General features: G+C 42.8%; 1 protein-coding gene across 1 annotated transcript in view; it reads left to right on the top strand.

The window, feature by feature from the left end:
• Positions 1-10936: 10936 nt before the first annotated feature.
• The window catches only part of PARP8 (poly(ADP-ribose) polymerase family member 8), a 175591-nt gene continuing 168500 nt past the window's right edge, over positions 10937-18027 (top strand). The window contains exons 1-3 of the mRNA XM_007076652.3: positions 10937-11291; positions 11379-11480; positions 12429-12483. Coding sequence (XP_007076714.1) covers positions 11186-11291; positions 11379-11480; positions 12429-12483 — 263 coding nt within the window. The 5' untranslated portion in view covers positions 10937-11185. The remainder of the gene's footprint in view (positions 11292-11378; positions 11481-12428; positions 12484-18027) is intronic.

Here is an 18027-nt window from a genome sequence, read left to right as displayed (position 1 = left end):
TTTTTTTTTTTAATGTTTATTTATTTTTGAGACAGAGAGAGACAGAGCATGAACGGGGGAGGGTCGGAGAGAGAGGGGGACACAAAATCTGAAGCAGGCTCCAGGCTCTGAGCTGTCAGCACAGAGCCCAATGTGGGGCTCGAACTCACAGACCATGAGATCATGACCTGAGCTGAAGTCAGACGCTTAACCGACTGAGCCACCCAGGTGCCCCGAGACTCCGTGGTTTAAAACAAAAATCGTTTGTTCTTATTCATGTGTCTGTGCCCGATCTAGGCTGGGGTAGACTGAGCTTAGCTCCAAATGGCAAGATGAATCCAGGTCTACCTTACATGTTTCTTATCCTTCTGGGAACCCGCAGAGTATCTAGGTTTATCTTCTCATGGTGATGGCAGAAGTGTAAGAGAGCAAGTCCAAACACTAGCACATTTCCAGCTCCTGCTGGTTTCATACCTATGAACAACCTATTAACCAACACATGTCAGTGGACAAGTCCAAAGGCAAAGGCAGCAATGTACATGTACTCCACTTGGCAGGAAGCCAAAGAGAGTCACCCATCCAACACAATAAGTAGACCTCTCCCCTGCAGATTAGAGGGCAGAAGGGTTTTTGAGTAAAAAATGGAATCGATCCTGTTAGATTTCAATACAAACATTGGAAATCGTAAGCTCGCTTTGTTAATTCTTGAAGTAATTGTATACTATTAATGTGAATGATACTTACATTTTGATTTACCCAAATTTGCCCAGGACAACTTTTTCACGGATGACTTAATTTCATAAGACAGAAGAAGAAAAATCCATTTTTAGAATTTATTCTCACTAGGTTGTTCTGTGACCACTTTTCCACGATGGTAACTAGTGATAGCAATGCTAATTCTAATCCCTGGTTCTGTTATAAACTTTCTTTGTAAACTATAAGACTTTTAAACAGGTAGAGCAATCATTTTAAACACACAGTAGTTCCCACATGGGGCAGTAGAAAGGCCAGAGACCCCAAGGGAAGAGAAGGTCAGATTCAGGGAACTAAGACTCTGTGGACTGATTCCAGGGATGAGAAGCTAGGGGAAAAGGAAGAAGGCACTTTGCTGTGATGTCAAGAAAGAAATTTGCAAAAGTCTGTCCACTGAGAACACCTCATGCTTTCATTAAAGCAAAATCATAAATGAATAACAACCAAGTAACTTTGAAAGGGGAGTGCTCCAATGTACTTCCTCATTTCATCCAGCTTGCATGTGCGATGCCACCCTTTTATAAGTATCTATCTCAAGGGGGAAAAAAAAGAGAGAGGGAGGCAAACCATAAGAGGCTCTTAACTATACAGAACAAACTGACGGTTGCTGGAGGGGCGGTGGGTGGGAGATGGGCATTAAAGAGGGCACTTGTTGGGATGAGCACCGGCTGTTGTATGTAAGTGAGGAACCACTAAATTCTACTCCTACACCAATATTACCCTATCTGTTAAATAACTAGAATTTAAATAAAAATTTGGAAAGAAAAAACAAAGCGTCCATCTCAACCACCCCAAAAGAAAACTTTTCCCTTCCAATCTCTGTATGTATATATGTATCTGTGTGTGTCTTTCTTCAATAAACTTTCCTCTCTATATATATTCCTAGATTTCAAAGAAATGCAAAAAGCCCACTTAGGTCAAGTCTCTACCATTAGACAAGACCACACCTGAAATAATCTAGACAGAAAAGACAAATACAACTAGAGTTGGCAACCTTTTTTGTTGGAAGCTTGCCGATGTCAACACTTCAGGAGGCTGGTGTGCCAGGAGGCAGGAGGAAACAGACTTGTATTCTGTGGGGCATATGAGCAACTATAATAGATGTAAATGGGGCTGCTGTTGGGACCACACCTGGTCCCGATGGAATCAAGTTTAGGTAGGGCCTGGCCTAGTTCTAGGCTAAGCAATTGGCTGAGACTGATTTTATAGGACAGGGAATAACTTCCCTAGAACTGCACGCACTCAATGCAGGGTGAATGTTTATTGTCACCCTCTGCCAGTTTTGCCATGCAAAACCGCTGTGGAAGGGCTCTCGCCAGCAGATATCGAGCAAGTCATGTCATGTGCTTTCCTTTTCGAAGGAAAGTGTCTAAGATTTTAGTGTTTGAGATTTCTGATTTCCGTGGTAAATACCCCCCACTATGACTTGTTTCAAGCTACCGGTAAGTCACTGCTTATGGAGTGAGGAAGAGATGTGTACGATGGGTCTTGCAAGCTTCTGCGAACCAACTCAGCACATCACGGGCTCCAGGACTTCCCACTGCCTAGAGGGTCCCGTTTCACTTTCTTTACTCCTATTTATTCAGTATTCGGCATCATTGGTGCCTACAAATGTTTTCCCCTGCTTCAATCTGAGTTATATGCCCTCTGCCTGTGTTTCTATTTTGCATCATGGAAGTGCACCGCCCTTCTTCCCTTTAGTGAGTATTCAGTGAGTGTTTTCTGTGTTTTACATATTAGCTTAAGTAGAAGAGAAACACTGTTGAACATAGCAAATTACTCACGCTCTGAGCACATTTGTTCATCCTCTCAAAAAAGGAAGACGAACAGTAGGTGTGCTAAGTACTATTACTGGGGTAAGCACAGAGGAGGGGGCGCTGACTTAGTGAATAAAATGAGAAGAAATCCAAACGGTGAAGAAGAAAATAATCCATTTCTTGATATAATTCAACCCCGAAAGATGAGTGAACACTACAGATCCATCTAGAGAAATGCAGTGAACTGACGCAGTAGGTGATTTTTTTATCAGACTAGCAAGAGATCTTAAGTGACACTGCCTTCATTCCTCCCCAAGTGCTGCCCCTGAACATGGAATCAGTATTTGACCTGGCCTAACATATCATAGTACATCATCCGCTTAGCAACAAAAGATAGACCCTTGATCCAAGCTGGGAAGATAATTATATTGTTTTTATTATGAGGTTAATATATAGGTCCTGGAGGGAAGAAGTGATCCTTCCTCCACTGGGTTTACTATGCTGCTATGTTATAGATTTGGGATTACCATAGGGCCATTTTCCTTGTTATTGGAAAGTAAGAAAATGCCAAGCAGAAATGGAAATGGAAAGAGAGAAAATTCAAGTTGAGTCCCCAGTTTGATTCCCTAAGTCACTAACTAGTTCTCCTGGTTCTTGTTTTGGTCTGGTAAGCCAACCAAGCACCTTTTCCAGTTATTTGAGCCAACAAACCAAATCCTGCCTTTGCTAGTTGAAGTTCTCTTATACCATCAATAGTGACATTGCATGTGATCTCAAAGAGGCAAGACTGGATTATAGCAATGGAAGTACCAGAAATGTACTTCCACAAGGTTGAAGCACTTGAGGAGAACTTAAAAGATCAGGGCATAAATAAAACGTTTGGGAATAACAAGAAGAGTATGGGGCTTCCCCATACTGTCCCATTCAATATTAGCAGCACGGGGGCACCTGGGTGGCTCAGTGAATTAAGCATCTGACTTCGGCTCCGGTCATGATCTCGCAGTTTCTAAGTCCAAATTCCACATCAGGGTCTGCGCTGACAACTCAGAGCCTGGAGCCTGCTTCAGATTCTGTGTCTCTTTCTCTCTCTGCCCTTCCCCAGATCGCACTTTGTCTCTCTCTTTCTCAGAAATAAACATTAAAAAAAAATAAAAATATTAACAGCATGTTCCCTTTAGTGAAGAGCAAAAGAAATGGAGGAATTTGGGATGGACTTACCGCCAAAGTGGGACTCAGAAGCAACAGAGAGAGCCATGTGGTCCCTAACACAGCAAATAAGCAGTGTTCTCTCAGTTGGGAGAGGCTGTGAGCGACAGGGCTTCTAGCATTGTTCTGAGGGGTCCACTGGCCCAGGAGCAGACTGGCTTCCCACGCATACCTTAACACAATGTAAGCTCTTTTAGACTTCAGTAAAATCCCAGGAGAACTGGAGTAGAATTCACAAAAACTAAAGATAAATTTTTTGTCTGCTAGACATGATAGGACTAGAAATAGAACTCTATTTAAGCAATCAAAAGTAAAATATAGCTCCTCCTCCTCTTCCTTTCCTCTTCCATCACTACAGTCTCTGCTTCCGTGGTCACATTGCTTCCTCCTCTTCCATCTACACGTCTCTCTAATCTCCTCTGCCTCTTGCTCGTAAGGACATTTGTGAAGGCATTTGGAGCCCAAGAATCTAGGATAAATCTCTTCCTCCCCAAATCCTTAACTTAATCACACATATAAAGAGCCTTTTTCCCTAGAAGGTATTATTTACAGGTCCCAGAGATTTGGACCTCATACCTTTGAAGGCCAGTAGTTGACTTGCCTATCACACTCAACGATTTGGAGGTAATGGAGCATCAGGTTGGCAGATTTCTGTTAAATATTTCAGACAAAAAAAAGTTATTTGTTCTCTACTTCCAATTTTTTATAACTTTATTTCAGAACAAAGAAATATGGATATCTTGAACAGTTGAAAGTAAAGGAAGAGAAATGTTCCTCCAGGGAAGCACTTGTTCTAGAATTCCTCCATCCTCTTCTACTACCTCAGATCTGTGCGGGTTCCCAGTTGCCACCAAACATGAGGGGGTTACAAATATGAGGAAGAGGAAGGCCCCGCACAGAGACTTATAACTTACTTATAACAAATGCATCCCAACAATACAATAGAAATTACCAGGTAAATTGGGGAAACAAAGGAGGAATTGGTCAATTGTATATGGAAGTGAGGGAGAACATTTTTGAAAAGTGGCTCCTCAAGAGTAATTAATTCTTACTAAGCAAATTCTATATCTTTCTTTGCATGTGCTTATCTCATCCTTTTCTTCAATCATAAAGAGACAGGAGCCATTGTTCTTCTCAGTTTTTAGATGAGAAAACTGAGAGTTTAAGTAATAACAAATTGTGGTTATGTACCTTGTCCAAATTTACATCGCTAGTAAGTTGGAGTGTCAGAGTTTGATCCGAACTCTTCTACTTCAAAATCTACTTCAGTCATCACAAGCCTTTCCTGGGATGAGTGTTAAAAATGCTTCACAACTGATACCACAAAGAAGAGAATGAATGCATATAGTGGAAGTTTTTACCTGACTTGAAACAGATAAATTATTGAAATTACATGAAATACAATTCACTGCCAAGAAACCAACCAATCAACAAAAACTCCACATGGTTAGCCAGCTAAAACTCTTTGGAAATTCCATATAACCTTCTTAGTTAGGTACATTACAAGCTCAAATTAGTTGGAGAGAAACCTATTTAAATTTATTTAATCCACTTTCCCCAAATTTACTTGAATCTGGAACAATTTGGAGGGAAATATCATTATATAATATGAAATTAATATCCAATGGCACACTCTTACAGAAATGCTTCTCTTTTGTGGAGATAGCATGAAATATTCAAGATCATAACAAAAAGGAAATCAATTAATCAATGCATATGTACTGAGTTTCACTAGTATATACTCAGCACTGTGCCAAAGGTTATTTAGGAGCAGTGGAAACAGAGTAACAGGGCAATCAAATATTCAAGAAACTTAAAACAACAACAATAAAACAGAGTAATTAAGATTTCATGTCATTGAACAATTATTCATTAAACTACTTCCTTTGCATCCTATTAAAATAATTTCCATCAAAAGTTCTTCTGAAGTTACTAAGATGAGTAAAACCAGTTCCTGCCTTCAAGGAACTTACAGTCTAGAAATGGGGAATTCAGGGAAGAAGAAATATTAGTGAATTGGTGAAGTTAGGAAAGATTTTTTTGAGGAAGTAGTTTTGATCTGAAGGAGTTAGCTTTAATTTTTTTTTAATGTTTATTTATTTTTGAGAGAGAGAGAGAGAGAAGAGAGAGAGAGAGATAGAGCATGAGCAGGGGAGGGGCAGAGAGAGAGGGAGATACAGAATCCCAAGCAGGCTCTAGACTCTGAGCTGTCAGTTACAGAGCCTGACTCTGGCTCGAACTCATGAACTGTGAGATCATGACCTGAGCCAAAGTGGGACGCTTGACTGACTGAGCCACCCAGGCACCCTTGAAAGAGTTAGCTTTAAGTTTTGATTGTTTGTTTGTTTGTTTGTTTTTTAGAGAGAGAGAGAGAGAGAGAATCCCAAGCAGGCTTCATGCTCATCGTGAAGCCCAATGAAAGGCTGGATCCCATCACCCTAGGATCATGACCTGAGCCAAAATCAAGAGTCTGATACTCAACTGAGTGAGTCACCCAGGTGCCCCTAAATTGTTTATTATTTTTAATAAATAAAAATTTAAAGTTCCTGTCTGACTAAAGCATATCTACGGCAGAAAAGTGATTGCTATCTGGAATATATAAAGGTCTCCTATAAATCAATAATAAAAAGTCAGAAAACTCAATAAGAAAATAGAGAAAGGCTATGACAGTCATACTCAATTATACTTGTACACTCAAAAGACTATACCATTTACCAACAAACACTTGAAAAGATGCCCAATATCACTAATAATCAGGGAAATGCCAACAAAATAAGATGAATATTTTTCATCTTCCCTGCTAAAAAAGATAAAGATTTGTAGTACCTATTACTGGGAATGATGCAAGAATTAGTAATCTCAAAAACAGTTGCTGGAATATAAAATAGGGTTATTTTGAGAGTAATTTGTTTATACCTATCAAATTTTTAAATTGTCAGTTCCCTGTGATCCAGTCAGTCCACTTATACCAATCTATTCCAAAGAAACTGCTGAAATTGTGCATACAGATATACACTTATCGCAAACTGTTTTAATCAGAAAACATTTTGAAAAGCCTATCATGACTGCAGAGGCATGGTTAAAGTATATTATGGCCTGTCGGTTCAATAAAATTCTGTACGGTAGCTGAGAGAAATGAGCTAGATCTCTTTGCACTGACATAGAAAGTTCTCCAAGACAGTGGAAAAATCAAGTTGCAAAACAACACGTATTATGTGGTTCCTTTTAAATTAAGATGTATATGTATAAGCCGATGAACGTATATATGTGGATATATAAATGCAAGAATGAAAAGATTCTCTTGTAACTATTAATACTAATTATCTTTGGGATCAGGAGTGGATTTAGGGGCTTAGATATGTAGGAATTTTCAAATTTTACTCTCTGTATTAATATATGCTTAAGTAGTTTGCACTGAGAATATATCCATGCAGTATTTACGCACTTTTAAAAATAAACCAAGGGATAGGTATACAACAAAGTAGAATGAATAAGTGTGAGTACAAGCTGAGAAGTGGGAGTTTGTTTTAATGGGATGATGAGACATCTAATTTAATGAGGGCCAAGGATGCTTCTATGGTAGAAACGGGAATTAAAGTTTATGGAGAGACAAATGGGACGAAATTAAAGAGAAGTCTGGAACTAGAAAGAGCAGTTCAGTTTTTCTGTTACAGCTTTGGTGTTAGTTAAGTGTCTTAAAGTTGCTCGAAAGGGCTATCAAATCTCAACGAAACCAACACGATGCTCCATTTGACCTTAGGTTAGGCGATACGGTAAAGACCAAATTGAGACAAATTCCACATCAAACTACTTAAAATTCACTTCCATTTTGTCGAGTTTATTCAAGGGTGACTTTGTTTTGCTCATACTTTGATTGCTAGACCTACCAAATGAGGTCAGGGTAGCAGGATCAGTTTCTCCCAAAGCAATACTGCAGAAAGAATTGCCCAAATCCACTTTATTTAGGAAAGGCCAGTTGGGCCTAGCAGGCATTTTGAATTTTATGGATTTCTGTCCATTACAGAGTCACTGCAAGAAGGCCTTATAGATCGTAGGAAAGAATTTTGAGATCCCAGTGACTTCCCATTTCTCTCATATAAAATCCCACTTCCTCCCGTTGGCTTAAAGGCTCTTGGTGATGTCTTCCCATCGCAATCCCTCATGCTCTCTCTCTCCCTTTTTCACTCTCATTCTACCTCAAAAGCAAATTATCACAGTGCAGTTTCCACAGCTGACCAAGGCTGCTTTGCGTCCCCAGGGGCATTTGCTACTGATGACACCATCATGCATTTGGGAAAGGGGGCTGTTCTCTTGCTAATTCTGCCTCCCAACCTCTTTTCTTAATTCCTAAGAAATAACAGAGGTCAGGCTTTGACTTTTCTTCAGATGTAACTGAGGACTGGGATTCCTTTGGGAAAGGAAGTTCAATGCAGGAAAGGGAAAGATAACTGCCACTAGTAGAGGCTATTTTGAGAGCCTGTAGGCTCCAGGCCTGTTTCAGAATCCATTAAAGGGCTTCTTGTTGGCTTAACTCCTGGCCTGCTGCCATTGGTGAGGCCAGTTTACTCTGAAGCGAGACTTCTGAACATTTATTTTTCTCAAAGTTCAGCTCAACTGCTGAACGTTTTGGAGAAAGGAAAAAGTTAACTGCAGTCTATGTCCCTGCTTCAAGAAGTTAATCAACTCCTTTGTGCCTCAGTTTTCTCTTTTGTAAAATGTGAAGAATTATAGGAACAGCTACCATCTAGGAGTATTGTGAATATTAAATGAGTTAATCTATGTAAAGCATATAGAGCAATGTCAGGCTGTTCTCATAACCTCTGGATACGTGTGACTTATTAGTAACTATGTCACGACCATTGAACTTAATGCTACATTTCCATTGCCTTATGCTTCTGGGTCTTTTAGTATAGGTGAAAAATTTACATTTTTCCTCTAATAAATTTTGTTTTTTGGCTTGCGATTGTTTTTCTAACCTGGTGGGACTTTTCTGACTAGACCCAATCATCCAACGTATTGATTATTATCTTGAATTTACTATAGCACACTACCAGAGTTCTCTCTCATTGTGAATGATTTTTATTTATTTAACAAACTGATTAAGGGCCCTATTATGTGATGTGTTCCTGAATGCATGTGAGTATGTGTGTGCACACAGGAGTGGTTAAGGCAGGGATATAACCTCCTCATCTCAAACATGCATATAGTTTTTAATCACTGTAAAATAAGCTAAATTTTAAATGAGAGTCTGAGATGAGGTCAGGTAAATGAGATATTGGCTGTGGGCAGAGTTTGAAATAATTATGCCATAAAGATCTAGTATGGAACACTGATGCTTTGCATGGTTTTTATTGGAGAAACTTCTCTTGCAACAATGCATGCCACGAAAGAAAGTTTTTTTTTTTTTAATCTTATCCCTTAACATTTAAAAATATTTAAATATATCACACCTTAAGGGCATGAACAGAGTGAGGTCAGTTTTGTTTAACAAAAACAGGGCAGCCTGTGAGGCTTGAAAAGAAAATCATATATAGGACAAATCATAAGAAGCCCTATTTTTTGAAGGGAGTAGTAAACCAAGAAGTGATCCAGACAAAAAACATCAGGTAGGTTTAAGACTATTTCAAATTTATTTGTAGTAAGGGTTTTCCTTGGAGAATGCGAGCTTCGTGGATGAAGAGATAACCATCAAATAAATTTGGGGGAGTTGATAGATCTTAAGCTTTGTAGAGAAGTGAGAGCACAGAATGATAGGGGGAAGTACAAGTGATACCCTGTGGAAAAGAAGGAAGTGCTTTTGGTAGCCAAGGGGCCTACACGCCCAGGAAGAACATGAACCTGCCCTGCCCTACCCTGCCCTACGCTGGAAGTTTCAGGACAGGTCTGAGCAGAAAATGTACTGCATTGTGACTTTGACATCAAAGATGGCAGTGGTCCTGAGTGCAGAGGAACATTTCCTCTTATAATTCATGATGAATGTGATGTGTTCTAGGCTGTTTGACAAATCATTTCATGTTTTCTTTTCTGCAGGATAAAGGATTTGCAACACTGGAACATATGATTTCTCATTGCATTTGTCTCTGGAATCTTAAGGTTCTGTCAGGGGTGATAGCGATTTCTAATTCTCCTAAACATCATGTTGCCGCTTAATCAGAATCCAAATTGGACTGATTAAGGGTCTGAGGCAGTTTGTTAACTCCTGCATACTTATGCTGATAAGGAAGTTGGCTAAGATTGTGTTACACGAAAAGAGGCTGCAAGGCACCACTGTTCATGCATTCAACCAACACTTAGGCCTGCCTCCTGTATTTCAGGCACTGCACCAGGCCCTGGGAATTCAGAACCAGCTGAGACATGGTCTGCTCAAGGAAGCCTTCTCGGTGGAGGACAAAACAACAAGAAAAGTGCCATTGGAGGCCCGTCCTAGGGCGTATGGCAATATAGAGGCAGGACGGCTACATCAGCCCTGCCGTGTCCTTAGGTAGAACAGGGAGTAAGGATCAGAGCAGTATCTCACTTCTAAACCAGACAACAAGATTGTAGGAGCTTTCCCCTGACCGGCAAAGGAGTGGCTTTTTAAAACAAGCCAGATATCCATCTTCTAGGGAGACCCTGGCACGTGCTTGTTGCCTCTGCCAATTTTTTGTGGACGGAAATCCCTAGGAGGGAAGAGCTGGTGAGTGTTTGGAAGTAGAGGAAGTCCCTCGAAAGGGGCTGCATTTCCTAAAGGGTGTCCCAAAGGGGCTGAACTATTTCCATCTGGGAGAAAAAGACTCCGGCAGGGAGGGCACGGGAAGGTGTATGTCTGGAGGCGTGTCAAGGCTTTTTCCATCTTGCCTGATGGGGCAAGAAGGAAAGATTTGTTCGTTTTATTTATTTATTTTCGATTTTTAAAGATTTTTCTTTTCCCTTTCCCCTCCCTCCCAGCCACTCCGGTTTGGGTTTTCCATATGACTCATAATCCCTTCCGAAAGTGGAGTCGAATTCATAAAAGTGGTGGAAGGGGGGGGGGCAGGCTGGGAGCCCCGGGGAGTCTTCACTACCTACATTCCCACTCAGCCCCCGGCGCGAGCGGCGGCCGGGGCGGGGACGCCCAGCCTGCGCCGGGGATGGCGGATACTATTCACACCCCGGCGGCCGGGACCCGGTGACTGGGCGCGGGAGGGTCTGCAGCGGGCGGCGCTGCAGCAGCAGCCTCGGCACGGCCGCCGCCGCCCGCGGGCGCGAGTGTGCGCGGGTGTGGAAGGCCGGCGTGCGGGCCGCGAGGGGTGTGCGCGCGTGAGGCGGAGCGGGGCTCGCCCCTCGCCGGCGCCCGCCGCCCCGCCGGTGATCGCTCTCCGGCCGTCTCCAGCACCTTCGGCCCCCCACGGCCGTTGGTCCGGGCGGGGGAGGGAGAAAGTGAGACTCGGTGTCATCACCATCCATTGTCAGGAGGGGAGGAAATTGGAATCCAGCAGTGGCGAGCAGCAGCTGGGCGGTCACATCTGGGAATGCAAAGCCGACCTCCCCCTCCTCCTCCTCCTCCACCACCTCCTCCTCTCTCACCCAGGATCACTTCCGAAACCACTTCGCCTTCAGCCCCTGCCTCGGCCAGAGGTTTCATTTTTAACTGAATATTTGCGAAAGCTGGAAGCGTGCGAGGGGGGTGGGGTGGGGTGGAAATAGCGGCTGCTTCTTTTCCAGGGATTTATTTAATGGGGATGTGTTCAAGGCAAGAGCGAATTCAGAAGGATATCGACGTCGTGATCCAGAAGTCCAGAGCCGAGAAGGACTGCCTGTTTGCAGGTGAGTTCTCGCCTTTCCGGAGCCTCCGACCCAGAGCCAGCTTCCCTTGCCCGCCCGCCGCCCCCCTTCCCAGTTTTCTGACCGCGACGTGTGTGGCTCAGGCTGGGGGTGGGTTGCACGTCCCTGTTCCGGGGTTCATTTGGCAACAGCTGCTGCAGCGGAGCGGCAGCCAAAAGGGGGAGGGGGCGCCAGCCTCTCCCCTACTCCCCTCCCCCCCAGTCTGGGGCGGCCACCAGCTCTGGGGGCAGAACCACCGTGGCCCGAGCCGGGGTCTAGCCAGAGGGGCCGTGCGTGGTCTTTTTACCCCCTTGTGGATGCCCGGAGCGTCCCAGCCCGCCTCCGGGCTTTCGGCAGCGGCGGCCGAGCCGGGAGGGGAGGACCCGCGGGTTTGCGCAATGGGCTGAGCGGCGGCGGCCGGGAATGGAGCCCGCTGCGCTGCGCTACGCTGCGCTGGCTGGCTGCGCCCGGCGCCGAGGCCCCCGGGGGGCAGCGCTGGCCGGGTCTCCCCGCCTTCAGCTCCAGCTAGTCCCCACCGACTGGCAGCGCGTTGCCCCGGAAAGAGAAGGGACGCCCGGGGTTTCCGAGGCGCCCTGCTCCCCTGCCTGGGGGTCGCCTTTCGTCCATTTTGCTCCCCCGGGAGAGGGATCGGATTTTGCTTTCTCAGCCGCGAGCTCCGCGGGGGCAGCTTCCGGCCGCCCCTACCGGGAAATTCCCGCCGTTGCCATGGCACCCGGCACTTGTTGCGGGGGGCGGCCTCCCGCGGCACCTGGCCCGGGGTGCGCAGCATCCCCTTCGGCGTGGCGCGGAGAGGGGACCGCGCGGCTCTCCAGCCCACGCCTGCCGCCCCGCCAGGCCTTCCCCTGGCTCCACTAAATAGGGGGCCCAAGTCCTGACCGGGGTTAAAAACCCAGTTAAGGGGTAGCTTTTAACAGGACTTTTCCGTTTCAGATTTCAGATACTCAGACTCCACCTTTACTTTCACCTACGTTGGCGGCCCCAAAAGGTATTTGTGTGTATAGAGTTGCTTCATTTCCTGTTCACAGGCTTGTGTTTCCTTTGTTCTTAGCATGTTCCTTGTTTGGGTATTTTTTTTTTTTTTCTTGTTGCTGTCCTTTAGCCACATCCCGAACTTGAGGTCCCTCCGTTTTAAATAACAGAGGGGAAATAAATATGCCCGATTCAAGTGTGTCTAAGATCACGCCACAGGCAATGAGCAGAACTCTTGCACTGTTCATGTTCTGCTGTAGTAGCTTCTTGAGACGTTTGGGGGTTGATGGAGTTAAGCGGGTGCAGAACCGGAATACTAGGTATGAAGTGAAATACATAAAAGATGAAAGATGTCACAAAGTATTTCGATCACAAATAATAATTTTCCTGGTGAGTTGGGGCTGCATGTTTCCATATTTTCTGAAGGTTGACATAAATATTCAGTCTCCCAATTCTCCATACCTTTTTTTTTTTTTTTTTAAGGAGTGGTATTTTGTTTTTCACATTTAGTTTTGGAAAGAATTTGGAAGTTCTGTGTAGCTGGAGTGTATCACTTCTCTCTCAAGGGGGAGGTAGGACAGATGCCTATATTAGTAACATATTGTTAACAGTGTGAGAGAAGTCCAATTCCAATTTTGTATTTAGGAAGTAGAGTTACAATGAAAGGTAGCCATTAAAATGTGACTTGCTGTCTTCACTTGTTAAGATTTTCTGGGACACAGGTTTAAAAGAGCAGTGGCCACATGTGAGAACTGTCAGAGATTTAGCCTTGCTGTTAGGACATGACACGCAGTATCATTTGATCACATTCCAAAATGTCGCTTAGCTAATGGAAATGTTTATGAACACACAAATTGCAAAAGAAGCTTTCCTCTGTAAATACATTTTTTTAAGGTTGGAATTAATGTGAATCTTTAAAATGCTAAGGATCTGTGCTGAAGTCTAAATATCAAAAAAGCTTTAATTAAGATGGTTATCACATTTCCCATATGTACAGCCTAAGCCTCAGGATTGGTGTATTGATTTGATTAACTAGTTGAAAATAGAACACATATAACATGTGTACTTACTGCGAGAGAATAAAATTACCATACTTCTTAATGTATTGGGGTGCTGTCATCTTTGTAATTATGAATAAAAAGAATAATCGAGAGGAGATTCAGCTGAATTAATGCTGCTCCTGCACTGACTGTCCCAAGGAGGTTGGTGTATATCCTTTTGGATTATTTTAGCAGTTAAAATACGCTGTGTGGCCCATTGAACACATTCTCTCCCATTCTCTCCCAGATATCTATTCAGGTAGATATCTACTTGAGTAGTCAGTTTCACAGTTAGGTTGTTCACCCAGGGAGAGGTGAGGCCTGGGGAATGCTGTGGGTCGGTTTTTCAAATAACTAGCTTATTTTCAGTAAGATACTTGAGTTCTTTTGGGCTCAGTTCACTTACCTGTACAATGAGGGAGTGAGCCAGACACTTAATCTCTAAGATCTGTTAGATGCTGCAGTAAGATTCTTTATCAGCAAATTATTGAACTGGTGTTAACACAGCAAGAGGTGGAGAAGGTATGAATGCCTCCAGGAGCAAAGCCAGGGGGGTTGGGATGAATAATTAACTAATTAAGATAACATCAGTTTTCACCGTAGGAACCAGTACCACGGTTGCTCTTCAAGTAAGAGAGGTTTCCTTTTCTATGTAATCGTATTAAGGGATAGTATTTTCTTCTGTCTCTGATTTAAATACCTGGGACTTGTGTCTGTCTTGCAGAACATACCGTCTGTTAAAGAAGAAAAATAACTCTTTGGGACTGTTGGTGTGATTGCTTTGTCTCCCCAAAAGCTTGTTCTCCAAAACAATATATAAAAGGTTGCTTTAGTATAATAATCATAATCCCTTTCATGATAATCCTTTATGGATTTATAGCTAATGGCAAAGAAGACATTTTTTTCCTGAAGAGAAAAATGCATTGTTTTCATTAACTACATTAGAATCTGATACTATGTATTTCTCATTGTGGCATGTCAGTTGGGCATTTAAAATTTTTTAAATCTCGCTGTTTTGATTTAAAGTGCTTATCAACTTCTGATATTCCATTAAGAGTGTCCTTTCAGGTAAGCTAGACTTACTTCACCATCAAAGGAGGTGGGAATCTTAAGGAGAGATAGTACATGATTATCTTGAATTCTTTATCATTTTCTCTAAACCATTGAGGACATATTTAAAGAATAATTTTCAGTTCAGGTTGTAGATAAATTAAGCCATTGTCTCTTTGTCACACATTCTAAGAACAAGTTACACTTTGTTCTAAAGGCAAAGGTTGACCTTACATGCTACTATTCAAATAAAGAAATACTATTGAGAACTTTTGTTACATGTGTATGTTTTATGTTTCTGTGGATAAGAGGAAATGCCCAGAGGCAGCTGTGTCTGGGCTGGCCAGTGGCCTAGTGAACTGGCCTTTCGTGTAGAGGTTGAAGTGCCCGTTAACATTTGCCCTTCTGCTGCGTCGGTCGACTTTCGGTGAGGAATGAGGGAGAGCCGATGGTCAGCTGGGAGACCGAGTTCAGTTAGTTTTGCCTCATGGGAAGGTACAAGGAATTCTTCTTCTCACTTTCAGATGTACAAACTGAGGCTTAGAGAGTTTAAGAAACATGCTGAGATGTACTCAGTTTGGTGAAGAAGCTACGGAGTAAACCCTGTTCTGTCACACCAAAACCTGTGCTACAGTAGTTTTCTCGGCCTCCTTGACCATGGGGACGCTTTAACATTGAAAGATTCTGTGGATACTTATTTGCGAGTGATAGTTTTAGTGTCATTTCATTGAGAAATAATGAGAAAGGAGGTGTTAAATGTTACGAATTTGGTTATTAGTACCATCTTCAAGTGCTTGAAAACATATGGTATGTATGCAGCCTAGATCACTTTATTCTAGCAATGCTCCTTGTAACACCTCTGATTCCCGGGTTCCTTAGAGGAACTTCACAGCCGTCAGTGGTTCAGGGCCTGCCACGGGCACCTTCTCGGCACTGCTGCTAGTTTCAGGGGTGTGCCAGTGTCTGGCCTCAACTCTAGACAGTTTGGAAGTTTATGCAAAAGTCATTCCTTCCCCATACTTGTCATGCTTCTGATCTCCTGCCTCCTCCTTTCTCCCTTATCAATGGACAATAAAATCCTTAAGACCCACAAAGGTTTGGGGTTCTTCTGGTCCTTCATCTCACTTGCCATCGGTCACGCAGTTAGTGGTAGGTGACACAGAAAGGGTAAAGTGGGTAGTGACAGCTACTAGAGACGGGAGAGCAGGCTGAGTCAAGAAAGACAAGGATTGGGCAAGTGAGCCCGATGGGCCTGGCCGTGGACCCTGGGGGGGGTCCCTGGGGGATTCCCTGATTGTGAGCTTCCAGCAAGGAAAGTATTGTGAGGATACAACTGAGATTTTAAAAATACACAGATAGTGTTGATAGTAAAAAAAAAAATTGAAAAGAAGAGATAAGCCAACAAAAAACAAAAAGAAACACACGATTTTTCCATCTTCTATTAAAGTATTAGAGTTTATTCTTTCAGAAGTTTTTATGTCTGTATTCATGTAAAATATATACATCCAGATTGTATTATACTCTTTTGAGACCTCACTGTTTTTTTCACCCAAGAATGTAACGATGTCTTCCTTTTAGAAAGGACATGAGAATACAGAAATGTTTGTTAAACGGAGTTTTCTAATCAAGGAGTATGACTGCAGGACAAGAAATCTAATATTAGAAATTACTAATAAGTTAGAAACTTAGTATCTGGCAGAATGTGCAGAGTGTATATACATATATATAGTGTATATATGTATATATATACCCATATACCTTTTATTGTAGGGACAGACACTCTCTCACGTGGTCATTGGTAGAGTGGCATCTTTGGAAGTGTGTCCCGCCCCCCGCCCCATCTTTTAGGATTTTCTGTTCATGTAAATGTTTTAGAACATCACGTGTAACACTAACAATAGTGTCAGCAATCCCTCCAATCACATGCTACCTCTTCTTTCTCCTGTGCCTTTGCACGTGCTGCAGAACACCCGTCTACACCCTGTCTTCCCACCCCTTCCCCGCATTCATTGTTGGATCTTTGCTAAGCCAAATTCCCCTCTGAGAAGCCTTTCCTGGCATCCCCTTGCCTGTCCCTGTATTATTCTTTTAGTTTTTTTGTTTTCATATTTATTTATTTATTTGTTTGTTTGTTTGTTTATTTATTTATTTTGAGAGAGAGAGAGTGCATGCATGAATAGGGGAGGGACAGAGAGAGAGGAGGGACAGAATCTTCAGCAAGTTCTGCGCTGTCAGAGCGGAGCCCGACATGGGACTCGATTTCATGAACAGTGAGATCATGACCTGAGCCGAAGTCAAGAGTTGGGTGCTTAACTGACTGAGCCACCCAGGTGCCCCACTGCTAGATACTTCTAAAACCATGTTGTCACGTTGTGTTGTTAGCACCTGAGTTTACTTGATCGTCTGTCTGACCTTGAGCCTCTGGGAGGTAGGGCCTGTCCTATTCACTGCATTTTTCCCTTGCCCCTAGCTCACTGCTTAGTACACTATGTTTTCTGAACAAGTAGATATTGAATCAATCATTATAGGAATGCTAAAAGGTCTTTTGGCAGGTGGGGAGCAATTTCCTAACTAAATGACTAGGTATAGAGATAATCACATACTTCAAAAAGCCCCAAATCTGGTAATGTCACTTGCAGTGGACTCTCTTAAGAATCCAAAAGTTGCCTTGCCAAGTTACAAGCCCTGTGGCATGCTCAAATGCTTTCAGGGGACAGGAAGATAATGCAGTGGCTTAACATTTGAAGAGAGTTATGAAGACTGGCACACTGGAGAGTTTGGACTCTTAAAAGTATTTAATTTCAGTTTAAAAAATCAATAGCACTTTGGTGATCAAGCAAATTTTCTGGGGGCCCTGAATCACCTGGGCTCCCAGTGTTGAATTTCTTACTCATGGGATGTCATGGAGAGAGACAAGCTACTTGACTGCAAAAGTGCATTTGTTTTGACTTTCTTAGAAAGGAGGAATGTACAAAGGTGTGCAGGAATGGGGACATTGGGAGGGTGGCAAAGTAGAAAAAGATCATCTGAAAAAGATTAATCAATTTCATTGTGAAAGAATTACATACTCACTCTAGAAATCTTGAAATATACAATTATTTTGAAACTATCAAGTGCTCCTTAAGATGTCATAAGGGAAAGAATGATCATTTTTTAAAATCAGAGATTACCACATTCCTCTTGGCAATGGGGACTTGCTTCCCATAATCTTATACTGTATCAGTTGCTATTTTTTATAGTGTGTTCCTTGGAGCCCTGAGAACAGACATTGGAAATTGGGGTGCCTGGTGGAAGGGAGTGCAAAGGAAGCCGAGTGAGGGAATGAGATCTGGGCTCTCTCATCCCTTTGTAGACTATAGCTGCTTTGGCTCTTTTCTGTGTACGGTTTTTTTGAAAAAAACTTTCATTGTTAAATGAATTTCAAAACCACTGACCTAAAATAGCCACCAATTTTTAACACGAATTTAACT

This window comes from Panthera tigris, chromosome A1 (genome assembly GCF_018350195.1).
Source record: "Panthera tigris isolate Pti1 chromosome A1, P.tigris_Pti1_mat1.1, whole genome shotgun sequence".
Classification (NCBI taxonomy): domain Eukaryota; kingdom Metazoa; phylum Chordata; class Mammalia; order Carnivora; family Felidae; genus Panthera; species Panthera tigris.
Note: the sequence above shows the minus strand (reverse complement) of the source record. Positions and strands in the feature narration are given on the sequence as shown.